Raw genomic sequence first — 12911 nt, forward strand, 5'->3', positions numbered from 1 at the left:
ATCCATGCGGCGGTGTGCCAGCAGGCAGGAGGAGAGGGCAAAGGCCTTGCCACAGAGCGGGCAGGTGAAGGGGCGCTGGCAGGTGTGGACTCGCCGGTGCTCCAGCAGGTGGTTAAGGCGGGTGAAGCCTTTACCACAGGGCAGGCAGGTGAAGGGACGCTCACCACTGTGGGCACACTGGTGCTGCCACAGGCTGGACTTGCTGGTGAAACCCTTGCCACACTCAGCGCACTCAAATGGTCTCTCTCTGGTGTGTATCCGCTGGTGCTCCCTCAGCCCCCGTGATCTCTTGAAACGCTTGCCGCAGTGGGAGCAGTCGCTCGCCGCCGTGAGTCCGCCTGTGCTGCCGCAACCCCCACGAGCTGTCAAACGCCTCACCGCAGTACAGACCTTTTGGTACAGACGGTCGTAGGGCTGGCCACTGGTGTGGACGCGCTGGTGAGACAGGGTGTGGGAGGCCATGGCAAAGCGCTCCCCACACACCGGGCTGGGGAAGGGGCAGCCGCCGGTGCGCTCCCGCTGGTGGGACAGCAGCTTGAAGGGGCTGGTGAAGCCCTTGCTGCACTGGACGCAGTTGAAGGGGGCGCTCGCCGGTGTGTGTGAGCTGGTGATCCAGCATGTGATTGGACTGAGTGAAGCCCTTGCCACAGTCGCTACAGATGTAGGGCCGCTCCCCGGTGTGCAGGCGCCTGTGCCTCTTCAGGTTCGTGGACGACTTGAAACCTTTGCCGCAGTCGGAACAGGTGAAAGGCCGCTCACTGCTGTGCACCTGCGAGTGGACCCGCAGCCACAACAACCGGGCAAAGCTCTTACCGCAAGTGGAGCAGCCGAAGGGCTTCTCACCCGTGTGCACCCGCTGGTGGATCTCCAGCAGGCACGGGCTCTGCCAGGCCTTGCCACACACGTCACACTCATAACGCTTCTCCTTGTTGTGCCCCGTCATGTGGTCCCTCCACTGAAGCTCAGCCCCTCGAAGCTCAGCCCGCACACCGAGCAGATGGAGGGGGGGGGGCTCACCGGCGCCCAGGCCGCCCTCAATGGCCGCTCACGTCCTCGTCTCTCCGTCCACAGCAAACGCTCCTCAACCCTGCAGGAGGGGAACACAGAGGGTCAACAAGCTGGTATATATAGTAGATATGATTTTCTGTATTGAATGTATCGTATATAATCTGTATTTAAACGTAGACTTGTTAGTGTGGCCGTTCTCAGGTTACAGGCCATTTGGTCAGTCACAGACCACATGCTTTTTCATGAGGACACATTCCTCAGTTCTTTTGTAACAAAGGGCTCATCGTTTGGAAGGTCGTAAAGAGGCCCATGGAATGTCTCTCCCTAGAGAAGGGGGGTCCCTACAAGGAGGTGGAGGGAGCTAAGATAGTCAAGAGATAATTATCGTTTGTCACCTGGGACAGTTTTATGATCCTGGCTATAGGAGATGTGGGTTTGCAAAGACAGAGTGAATTCCTATTTTAAAGTGTGTAACATAAGATAATGTTAGTTTAAATATGATTTATAAAGAAGATCATCTGGGATATATATAGTGTCCTTTAATTAGGGAAATATATATGGTATTTTCATCTTATATTAGATCTTTGTGTTTGGATCTGTAGTTTAAGAAGTTACATTCTTTCTCAATATGTACAGGTTTAATGGGAACAATGTCGTATATACAAATTGTGTAATCGCTTTATCTTTGGTATTTTGAGAAGTGGGTTCTGTGAAGTGTCTATTTTTTGTGAGTTTCACTTTGTTGCAATGAAATCTGAACAAAGGAGTTACACGCACATGGCAAAGGAAGGAGAAGCCACAGGCTAGCAAGGGGCCATAAAGGGGAGTCATGTGACTTATGACTGGCAATTGTGGAAAATACTAGGAAAGGAGGGCATAAGAAGAAGCGAGTGATTGGCTGGAAATAAGGAAATGTTAGCAAATGATTGGATATGGAAATGTAACAGGGGTGGGGCATGCTGATTTGAAAATGGTATAAGAAGCAACGACCCTTTGTCTTTGGGAGAGCGCGGGAGAAAGCTCCACGTGATTTGATGCGTGAAGAAGTAGTAGCCTTTATTTGCAAATAAAGTTTGAACTTCTTTTGAAGAATTCTCCACGTGATCTGAATTAATTTGGGCATTGGAAAACTACAAAATAATCAGGAAATTACAAATGGGTAAACATTACTAGTGCTTAAATGGCAGAAGGGGAAAACGGAGGGGGGGGGTGAGTGGTGGAGGGGTGAGTGATTGGGGGCGGTCAGTAGGGGGGCCGAGGGGGCGAGTGCGGATCGAGGAGTGTGGGGGAGAGGGGGAAGTGGGGGAGGGACGGGGTTGAGGGGTGAGTGAGGGGGTGGGGGTGTTGAGTGGGAAGGCGGTGAGTGGGGGGACGGGAGATTGGGAAGAGAGGGGGTGGGGTTGTGAGTGGGGTGAGGGGATGGTTGGGGGGTGAGCGATGAGTGGGTGGAGTCACCGCCAATCCGAGGGGGACTGCCGGTCCCGCCACCTGTTGAACGGCTGCGGCTCGCCTGCAGTCCGTCTGTTTTTACTTCATTTTTGTTGTTTTTTTTGTCTTGTTTAGTTACATTTTTGGTTATTAGGTTGTGTTATGTGTGTGTGTGTGTGTGTGTGTGTGGGGGGGGGGGGCGGGGTGAAACATGGTTTTCTGTCGTATCCCCCCTTCTCTGCCTCCGTCTGCGCTGAGGCCTAATGGCGGAGCTGGCGGCCTCCAACCTGCGACCGACCTCGAGGCTCCGGAGGCAGAGTCAGCCAGGACTACAACGCGAGGCTGGCCGTCTTCGAGCTGTGGCGGCGTTCGGGTGCTCCAGTGGCAGCGGCACGACTCGGGGCTGGGACGGCGCTCCGGTGAGGGCGGCCCGGCGCGGGGCTCGAACGGCGCTCCGGTGAGGGCGGCCCGGCGCGGTGCTGAGACGGTGCTCCGGTGAGGGCGGCCCAGCGCGGGGCTGGGACGGCGCTCCGCAGAGGGCGGCCCGGCGCGGTGCTGAGACGGCGCTCTGGTGAAGGCGGTCCGTCGCGGAGCTGGGCTGACGATCCGGTGGCAGCGGCACGACTCGGGGCTGGGACGGCGCTCCGGTGTGGGCGGCCCGGCGCGGGGCTGAGACGGTGCTCCGGTAGCTGAGGCGGCGTTCTGGCTGCGGCAACCTGAATCCCGGGCTCGGCCGCGGGCCAGTGGACGACATCGTCGGGAGCTCGCAGATCACAGGCTGGTGCCTGTTTTCCAGAGCTCCCGCGGCAACAGCTGCGTCTGCTGGACTGGAGGCGGCAGCTTCGACCAACCCGGGCCGCGGAGCTTGAACCGGCCCGTTCGCAGAGCTCGGTGAGCGGCGGGACTGACTTACCATAGCCCGGTGGGGTATCGCCTCAGTGCAGAGGGAGAAGAGGAGGGAAGAGACAGTAACCCTAAGATTTTTGCCTCCATCACAGTGAGGAGGTGCCTGGTGAACTCACTGTGGTGGATGTTAAATTGTGTTTATTGTAAGTAAGTAAGTAAGTTTTATTTATATAGCACGTTTTAAGTCAACTCGCATTGACACCAAAGTGCTTTACATAAATTAAATAATAAGTTTCCATACAAACCATAGAAAAAGTTTATAAAAAATGAATAAAATGGACACAACACATTATAGAGTTCAACACAAACGTCCCCCCACAGCAGAATCAAAAATGTGCACAGTGGGGAAAGGCACCAGAAAGTTAAGTCCTCTTCCTCTGTGAAACACCCGAGGTCGGGGCCCATTTGTGGCCGTGCAGCCAGTCTGATGATTTTCAGGGCCCTCTTGCCGTGAAGTTGGAACTTCGGCGTCGGGTGAAACATTCCTCAGCGGCTTGGAAAAGTCTGGAGCGGCTGCCTCCTCCCCGGAGACCCCGGCACTCGTAGTCCTCAGGACGCGCCGGTTGGAGCTCCGACCCTGGTGAACTCGATCCCTGGCTCTGCGGCGCATCAAATCCAGCGGCGCCCGCGGCCGGACGCCCGCAGCCCCAGCTCCGCGATGTTGGGATCGACGGCCACAGCGCTCCGGAGCTTACCGCACGGCGACCCGGTAAGGCATCGCCCGCTCCGTGTTGGTATCCCAGCCCTGCGCCACCGCCGCCGAAGCTGTAGTCCCGCCCGGTCCCGACAGGAAACGCCGCTCCATTCTCGAAGGTAGGCCGCGAGGACGGGGCGAAGAAGCAGCTTGGAGGGATGCTGCCTCTCCGACCAGGTAGGTGACTAAGAAATAAAGTTTCCCCCTTCCCCACCCCCATCCCCCACACAGAAGACCTCCACTAACATTTTTTAACAGGACGTAAAATAAAATTAAATTTAAAAAAGGTGTAGAGACGGACTGCAGGCAGGCTGTCATACACAGACGGCGCCCACTCCTGTGTGTTTTGTTGTTAATTATTACATGTATGGCTGCAGGCAACGACATTTCGTTCAGACTGAAAGGTCTCAATGACAAATAATGGATCTAAGACTAACCTGCCTTTGTGCAGTCACGTGGGGGGCGGCATACATCATGGGAAGAAGGTCACACAGTGCTGGATCACTCAGCGGGTCGGGCAGCTTCTGTGAAGAGGGACTGCGTGACGTTTCGGGTCGAGACCTTCAGTCTGATGGGAGGTACAGAGATAAGGATGTGTAAGGAGTAAAAACAGGGCAAAGGGAATGTAGTTCAAGGAAAATGTAGAATAGATTGTTGTTAGTTGTAAGAAGGTAACACAGAAAATAGGCGCAGGAGTAGGCCATTTGGCCCTTCGAGTTCCATTCACTATGATCATCCACATATCCCTTGATTCCTCCCATATCCTTTGATTCCGCTAGTTTAAGAGCTAAATCTAACCTGAAAATCTCCAGTAAATAAGCGAGTTCTGTATTCCGACTGCACATGCCCAGGTCATAGGTCATTTGCTATAAACATCTCGGCGGCTGTGCTGCTGCGTGTGTGCAGACCTGCGTTTTGTTCCTGGTCGGGTTCGAGCCTGGGTCTGCGGCTGTGAAGTTGCTGCTGGGCCATCTCCACACCCCCCCCCCCCCCCGGGTATCCTGTTGGTGTCCGGGGTGGCCCTGCGCTGCAGGCCCGGGGCAGTCCCTGGGCACAGGGGTGTTAGGGAGAGGCGATGGCTCCAGTTCGGTTCAGCCTATCCCGCCGCGTTGGGCGACAGCCCCGGACTGGCGAGGCACCAGCCCGGAGCACTGGATGCCCCGGACTTGCAGCCGGCGCGGAGGGGTGGGCACTAGCTCCGGTTTGGCTCTGCCACGGCTCCCGGGGTGTGGGCGTTTTCCCCAGCGGCCTGGGGACCGCCGGCTGAGCCTCTCTCCTGGTCTAGAAGCCGGTGGGGACCGAGCGCCAGTCATCGGTGCGGATGCACACGGGGTGCTTCAGTGGCTCGGCGGGTCAGGCAACATCTCTAGAGAGGGGTCTCGACCCGAAACATCACCCATTCCTTTTCGCCGGGGATGCTGCCTGAAAGAAATGTTCATCAGGCAAGAAATAGTATTGGGTAGGCTAATGGGACTGAAGGATGATAATTCCTCTGGGCCTGATGGTCTGCATCCCAGGGTCCTCACGGAGGTGGCTCTAGAAATAGTGGACGCATTGGTGATCATTTTCCAATATTCAATAGATTCAGGATCAGTTCCTGTGGATTGGAGGATAGCTAATGTTATCCCACTTTTCAAGAAAGGAGCCAGAGAGAAAACAGAGAATTACAGACCAGTTAGCCTGACTTCGGTGTTGGGAAAGATGCTGGAGTCAATTATTAAAGAGGTAATAATGGGGCATTTGGATAGCAGTAAAAGGATTAGTCCAAGTCAACATGGATTTATGGAAGGAAAATCATGCTTGACTAATCTTCTGGAATTTTTTGAGGATGTGACAAGTAAAATGGATGAAGGGGAGCCAGTGGATGTAGTGTATCTAGGCTTTCAGAAAGCCTTTGATAAGTCCCGCACGGGAGACTGTTGACTAAAATGAGAGCACATGGTATTGGGTGTACGGTGTTGACATGGATAACACAATTGGTTGGCAGACCGGAAGCAAAGGAGTGAACGGGTAATTTTCAGAATGGCAGGCAGTGGCGAGTGGAGTGCCGCAAGGCTCGGTGTTGGGGCCGCAACTGTTTACCATATATATTAATGATTTGGAAGAGAGAATTAGGAGCAACACTAGCAAGTTTGTGGATGACACAAAGCTGGGTGGCAGTGTGAACTGTGAAGAGGTTGTTAGGAGGTTGCAGGGTGACCTGGACAGGTTGAATGAGTGGGCAGCTGTGTGGCAGATGCAGTATAATATAGATAAATGTGATGGTATCCACTTTGGTGGAAAAAACAAGGGGGCAGATTATTATCTCAATGGGGTTAGTTTAGGTAAGGGGAAGGTGCAGTAAAACCTTGTACACCAGCCATTGAAAGTTGGCGTGCATGTACAGCAGGCAGTGAAGAAAGCTAATGGAATGTTGGCCTGCATAACAAGAGGGTTTCAGTATAGGAGTAAAGAGGTTCTTCTGCAGTTGTATAAGGCTCTGGGAAGACCACATCTGGAGTATTGTGTACTGTTTTGGTCTCCTAATTTGAGGAAGGACATCCTTGTGATTCAGGCATTGCCGCGTAGGTTCACGAGATTGATCCCTGGGATGGCGGGACTGTCATATGAGGAAAGGTTCAAAAGACTAGGCTTATATTCACTAGAGTTTAGAAGGATGAGGGGGTTTCTTATTGAAACAAATAAAATTATAAAAGCACTGGACAAGCTAGATGCAGGAAAAATGTTCCCAATGTTGGGCGTATCCAGAACCAGGGGCCACAGCCTGAGAATATAGGGGAGGCCATTTAACACTGCGATGAGAAAAACCTTTTTCACCCAGAGAGCTGTGAATTTGTGAAATTCCCTGCCACAGAGGGCAGTGGAGGCTGTCACTGGATGGATTTAAGAGAGAGTTAGATAGAGCGCTAGGGGCTAATGGAATCAAGGGATATGGGGAGAAGGCAGACACGGGTTATTGATGGGGATGATCCGCCATGATCTCAATGAATGGCGGTGCTGGCTCAAAGGTTCGAATGACCTCCTCCTGCACCTATTTTATATGTTTCCCGCTTAGTTGTTTTCAATTTCAATTTCAATTTCAAAGCACTTTATTCGTCCCCGAGGGGCAATTTAAAAGGGCGCATTACAGTAGCTTTAAAAAAAAAAGGGACACAATCAACAAACATAAGCAACACGCATACTGCACAATCAACCAACACACGCATTTCACAGACACACTGCACAATCACACAACACACACCGCACATCAACATTCAACACATAGTAATAGTTTTTAAAGTGCTTCCTTAGTGCTTCAATTAAAAAGCGCATATAGAAGGTTATTATTTCATTTCATATGTTCATGAGTCAATGATCAGCATTAAGAAGCTGGACAGCCCTGGGGGTGAAGGTTGCCTTCCTCCTCTGTGTCCGGCAACCCGGACAGCGGAGTCTGCGTCCTGAGGGGAGCCACTCAAACTCAGGAAACAGGATGTGAGAGGGGTCCTGAAGAATCCTGCGTGTTAACTTTACAGACTGTTGGCCGCATAGGGCAGTGAGAGTTCGGACGGGCTGCTCAATGATTTTTGAACAGACCTTGACCACATTCAACAGGCGGTTTCTGTTTTGCAGGGTGATGGAGTGGAACCAGCTAGTGAAAGAGAAGGTTATTACATTTTCAATGAATGCGTAGTAGAATGTGGTGAGAATGTCTTTGTTAATCCCAAATGACCAGCTTCCTGAGTAGGTACTGTCTCTGATGGCACTTTTTAAGGATTTCCTCTGTGTTAGAGGAAAACCTTAGCAGGTTATCGAAGGCTGTTCCCAGGTATTTGTATACCTCCACTATCTCCACTGGCTCATGCTGGATGATAGTGGTGGCTGCCTCAGCCACCTGTCTCTGTTGGGGGGGAAAGGTCACAATCATGTCCTTGGTTTTGCTTATATTTAGCTCAAGACAAGACTTTTCACACCATACTATAAAGTCCTGCAGGGCTTGAGCTGTGATGTTGTGTATGGCTGGGAAGCAGAGACAGGAGGACTGTGTCATCAGCAAATTTTACAAAGTGGCAGTTTGGCTGGGTGGATCTGCAGTCATCAGTGTAGAGAATGAAGAGAAGTGGGGAGAGGACACAGCCTTGTGGAGAGCCAGTGAAGGTGAAGAGGGTGTCGGACAAGGTGTGGTGAGGAAGTCTATAGTCCACAAAGTGAGTTGGTGGTTGAGGTGGAAACGGGTGATGAGCTTCTCAGCCAAAATATGTGGCTGCATGGTGTTGAATGCTGATGAGAAGTCTGCAAACAGAAGTCTTGCTGTGGTCTTGGGGATTTCCAGATGCTTATGGATGGTGTTTAAGATGAATATTTTTGCGTCATCGACACCCCTGCCAGCCTGGTAAGCAAACTGCAATGGATCCATCATCGAGCCAGTTGCCTTGGTGATGTGCTCCTTGATGATCCTCTCCATGGCCTTCATGACCAGGGAGGTGATAGCCATCGGTCTAAGGTCATTCAGGACCTTGGTGGTGCCCTTCTTTGGGATGGGAATCACTGTTGAGTTTTTCCACATCGCGGGGACTGTGCTGCTGGTCAAAGAGCCCTGGAACAGATGCTGGAACACACCTCCCAGCTGCTCAGCACAGTGCCATAGGGTCCGCCCACATATGTTGTCTGGCCCTGGAGCTGTGTTCTTTTTAGTCCTTTTGAGGGCTCTCACCACCTCTGATGTGTTGATGTTGAGGCCGGAGTCATCAGGTCTGAGTGTGGAGACGATTGATTCTAGCTGGGTGCTATTGTCCTTTTCAAATCTGGTGTAGAAGGAGTTGAGATCATTAGGGAGTGAAGTGAAGCTGCTTCCTGCTACCTGAATGGGCTTGCGGCTGGTAGAGACAGAGTTTACTGCTGCCATGTTCTTCAGGCCCTGCCAAGCCGCACGGAGGTTCCCTTTTCCAAAGGTCTGCTCCACTTTGTTCTTGTATTTCAGCTTGGCAATTTTTATGGCCCGCTTGACCTCTCTGTTTACCTCCTTCTTCTCAGCTTCAGAACCGGTAAAAAATGTTCTCTTTTTCGTATTCAATATGTTTTTTAGATCTTTAGTCACCCAGGGTTTATTGTTAGGGAAGATTGTGACCTTCTTGGAGGGGATAATATTGTCTACACAGAAAGTGATGTATGCTGAGACTGTATCCGCTTGCTCACTGATGTTGGTGGAGGAGGATGTGAGGGTATTCCAGTCTGTGGTTTCAAAACACCCTTGAAGCCTGTCAATACTGTCCAGTGTCCACTGTTTGATATCCTTGATGACTTTCTCTGTTCTCTTTACCACAGGTGTGTAGGCAGGAGCGAGCAGTATGCTGGTGTATTCAGCAGAGCCTAGGGGAGGGAGGGAGACGGCTCCGTAGGCGTCTGGGACGGACCCATAGCATTTGTCCAGTGTTTTCCCTCGACGGGTGGTGCAGTTGACATACTGGTAGAATCCTTTAAGTGACTTGTCAATTGAACAGTGATTGAAGTCACCCATGATGAATTTGGGGGCGTCCGGAGATATCAGTTCGAGTCTGTCGAGCATATTTCTTATATGTTCCGTAGCAGTGGATGCATTTGCTCTGGGGTGGATATAAACCAGAATGAAAAACAGTTGTGGGAATTCCCTGGGAAGATAGAAGGGACGCAGGGAGACAGCCAAGCATTCAATGTCAGGGTTGCACAGTTCTTCCCTGACAACAACTGTTTTGCACCAGCGTGGATTGATGTAGAGGCAGACACCACCGCCATGGTGCTTGCCAGTCAGTTCAGTATCACGGTCTAACCTTACAGGAGACCCGAAGCCATCTATGTGCATGCTGTCACTGTTGTCACTCCCAGTCAGCCATGTTTCAGTGAAAGCAAGAATGGAAGCAGTCCGGTATTCATACATGTGAAAAACGTTAGCTTGCAGTTCATCAGTCTTGTTACGCAATGAGCGCACATTAGCAAGGATCACTGAGGGAAGTGCACGGTGCTTACTTTCTCCTCGCCTAAGTCTTGCTTTAATTCCACCCTTCTCCTTCCTCCCCCGTCCCGTTACCTTCTTTCTATTGTTGTGCAGGGTGCCTGTCCGGTCGGTTGGGAGTTTACATTGTAGCTCCTCCGGCAACTTGTCTATGGCAGGGGCTTGGTGAGAGTGAAATTGCAGCTGAAGTAAAAAGTCCCTGCAGTAAGTAATCCGTTGGTTGTCCGGAAGAGTATATCCATATGATGCAGTGGGCAGATAATCCAAGACGAACAGGAGAAGCATAAGAGTCCATAGTGTCCATGTGAAGTCCATACTTTGGAGCAATGAACGCAAAAAGCTAGCTGGCTAATTAACGTTAGCTCGTTGATCCGGTGTGTTTGTGAGGTAATGGCAGCGCCCGCACAAACACACCACGAAAGTACTGAACTATACGGCAGCAGTTGACCGTCAATCGATACCCGATCTACTTAATCGAAATAAAACACTCTCACAAACTCACATAACGCAACGTAACGAAGAGACAAACATTCAAAGCTACTATCTGCACCGACCGGTCGACCGCACGAGCAGTGACCCGGAAGCTACCCAGAGTTTTGTGTGTGTGTGTCCATTGATGGCTGGTGGTCGGCTTTATCCGGCGCCAGAGGGGGTTGGCCGGCGGTAGCTGGGGGGGAGGGTGGGGGGGGGGGGGGGGGGGGGGGGGGGGTAGGTTTCTTGGGAGTTGGAGCGAGGTTGGGCTGGTCCTCCGTGCTGTCTATCCTCTGATCTTAACCATATAAGATTAAGGGGAATGGGAGGCAGTCATCTTAGAGGAGTAAGGACAGGGCGGTAGCCAGTGTGGGTTGAAAGGAATCGGAGGTAGCCAGCTTGGGGGAATAAGGGATGGGACATAACCAGCTTGGGCGAGCAAGGGGAATTGGAGGAAGCCAGCTTGGGGAAGTAATGAATGGGAGGTATCCAGCTTTGGGGTTAATGGTTGGGAGGTAGTCAGCTTGGGGAAGTAAGGGCAGAGAGTTAGCCGGATTGGGGGTTAAGGAATGGGAAGTAGCCAGCTTGGGGGAGTAAGGGATGGGAGGAAGAAAGTTTGGGGGAGTAAGGGGAATGGGAGGTATCCAGCCTGAGTGAATAAGGGGAATGGGAGATAGGTAGAACCAAGTCAAGTCAAGTCAAGTTTATTTGTCACATACACATACGGGATGTGCAGTGAAATGAAAGTGGCAATGCTCGCAGACTTTTGTGCAAATGACAAACAACCAAACAACTTATAAACACAATCATAACACACATATTCTTTTACATAACAAATATTGGAAGGAAAAAAGTTCAGTGGAGTTAATCCCTGGTGAGATAGGCGTTTACAGTCCGAATGGCCTCTGGGAAGAAACTCCTTCTCAACCTCTCCGTTCTCACCGCATGGCAACGGAGGCGTTTGCCTGACCGCAGCAGCTGGAACAGTCCGTTGCAGGGGTGGAAGGGGTCTCCCATGATTTTATTTGCTCTGGAGTTGCACCTCCTGTTGTATAGTTCCTGCAGGGGGGCGAGTGAATTTCCCATAGTGCATTCAGCCGAACGCACTACTCTCTGCAGCGCCTTCTTGTCCTTGACAGGGCAATTCCCAAACCAGATGGTAATATTTCCGGACAAGATGCTTTCCACCGCCGCTGCGTAGAAGCACTGGAGGATCCTCGGAGACACTCTGAATTTCCTCAATTGCCTGAGGTGGTAAAGGCGCTGCCTTGCCTTACTCACGAGTGCTGCGGCGTGTGATGCCCATGTCATATCCTCGGAGATGTGGACTCCCAGATACTTAAAACAGTTCACCCTATCCACAGGATCCCCATTTATCCTCAATGGAGTGTACGTCCTCGGATGATGTGCCCTCCTAAAGTCCATGATCAGTTCATCGTTTTTTTGATGTTCAAGAGGAGGCTGTTATCCTGGCACCAGAGTGCTGGATCAGCCACCTCCTCCCGGTAGGCCTTCTCGTCGTTGTCTGAGATCAGGCCCACCACCACAGTGTCATCAGCAAACTTAATTATTGAGTTGGAGCTGAACCTAGCCACACAGTCATGTGTGTACAGGGAGTACAATAGGGGGCTGAGGACGCAACCCTGGGGCGATCCTGTGCTCAGGGTGAGGGACTTCGATGTATTCCCTCCCATCTTGACTACCTGGGGCCTGACGGTGAGAAAGTCCAGGACCCAGGCACACATGGAGGTGTTGAGCCCCAATTCCATTAGCTTCCCGGCCAGTCTGGTGGGGACTATCGTGTTGAAGGCTGAACAGGGTTTACAGGGGTTTCCTTTATTGTCATTCAGACCGAAGTCTGAACGAAATTTCGTGCCCGCAGTCATACATACATACAATACAATAAAAAAACAACAATAAACACGTATTAACATCCACCACAGTGAGTCCACATAGCACCTTCTCACTGTGATGGAGGCAAAAGTCTTAGGGCTGCAGTGTCTCCCCTCCTCTTCTCTCTCTGCGCTGAGGCAATACACCACCGGGCGATGTAGCAAACAGTCCCGCGGCTCAAACACCGCGGCCCCGGGGTGGTCGAAGCTGCCGCCCACCAGTCCTGCTGACCCAGCCGCTGGCCCGCGGCCGAACCCCGGACTCAGGTCACCGCCGCCAGAACACGGTCCCAGCCCCCGGAGCACCGTTCCAGCCCCGAGCCGGATCGCCCTCACATGAGTGCCGTTACTGTCTCAGCCTCGCGCCAGGCCGCCGCTTCTCCCTCGGGCTGGGCCGCCCCGACCGGGCACCGCTCCTCCCTCGGGCTGGGCCGCCCCGACTGGGTGCCGCTCCTCCCTCGGGCTGGGCCGCCCCGACTGGGCGCCGCTCCTCCCTCGGGCTGGGCCGCCCCGACTGGGCGCCGCTCCTCCCTCGGGCTGGGCC

General features: G+C 52.4%; 1 protein-coding gene across 1 annotated transcript in view; it reads right to left on the reverse strand.

Moving 5' to 3' along the window:
- Window positions 1-9581, reverse strand: part of LOC116982268 (zinc finger protein 585A-like) — an 88681-nt gene extending 79100 nt beyond the window's left edge. The window contains exons 1-3 of the mRNA XM_033035544.1: window positions 8493-9581; window positions 696-883; window positions 5-421 (exon numbers count right to left, since the gene is read on the reverse strand). Of these exons, the coding sequence (XP_032891435.1) occupies window positions 5-421; window positions 696-883; window positions 8493-9581 (1694 nt within the window). The remainder of the gene's footprint in view (window positions 1-4; window positions 422-695; window positions 884-8492) is intronic.
- Window positions 9582-12911: the final 3330 nt, after the last annotated feature.

This window comes from Amblyraja radiata, chromosome 16 (genome assembly GCF_010909765.2).
Source record: "Amblyraja radiata isolate CabotCenter1 chromosome 16, sAmbRad1.1.pri, whole genome shotgun sequence".
Taxonomy (NCBI): domain Eukaryota; kingdom Metazoa; phylum Chordata; class Chondrichthyes; order Rajiformes; family Rajidae; genus Amblyraja; species Amblyraja radiata.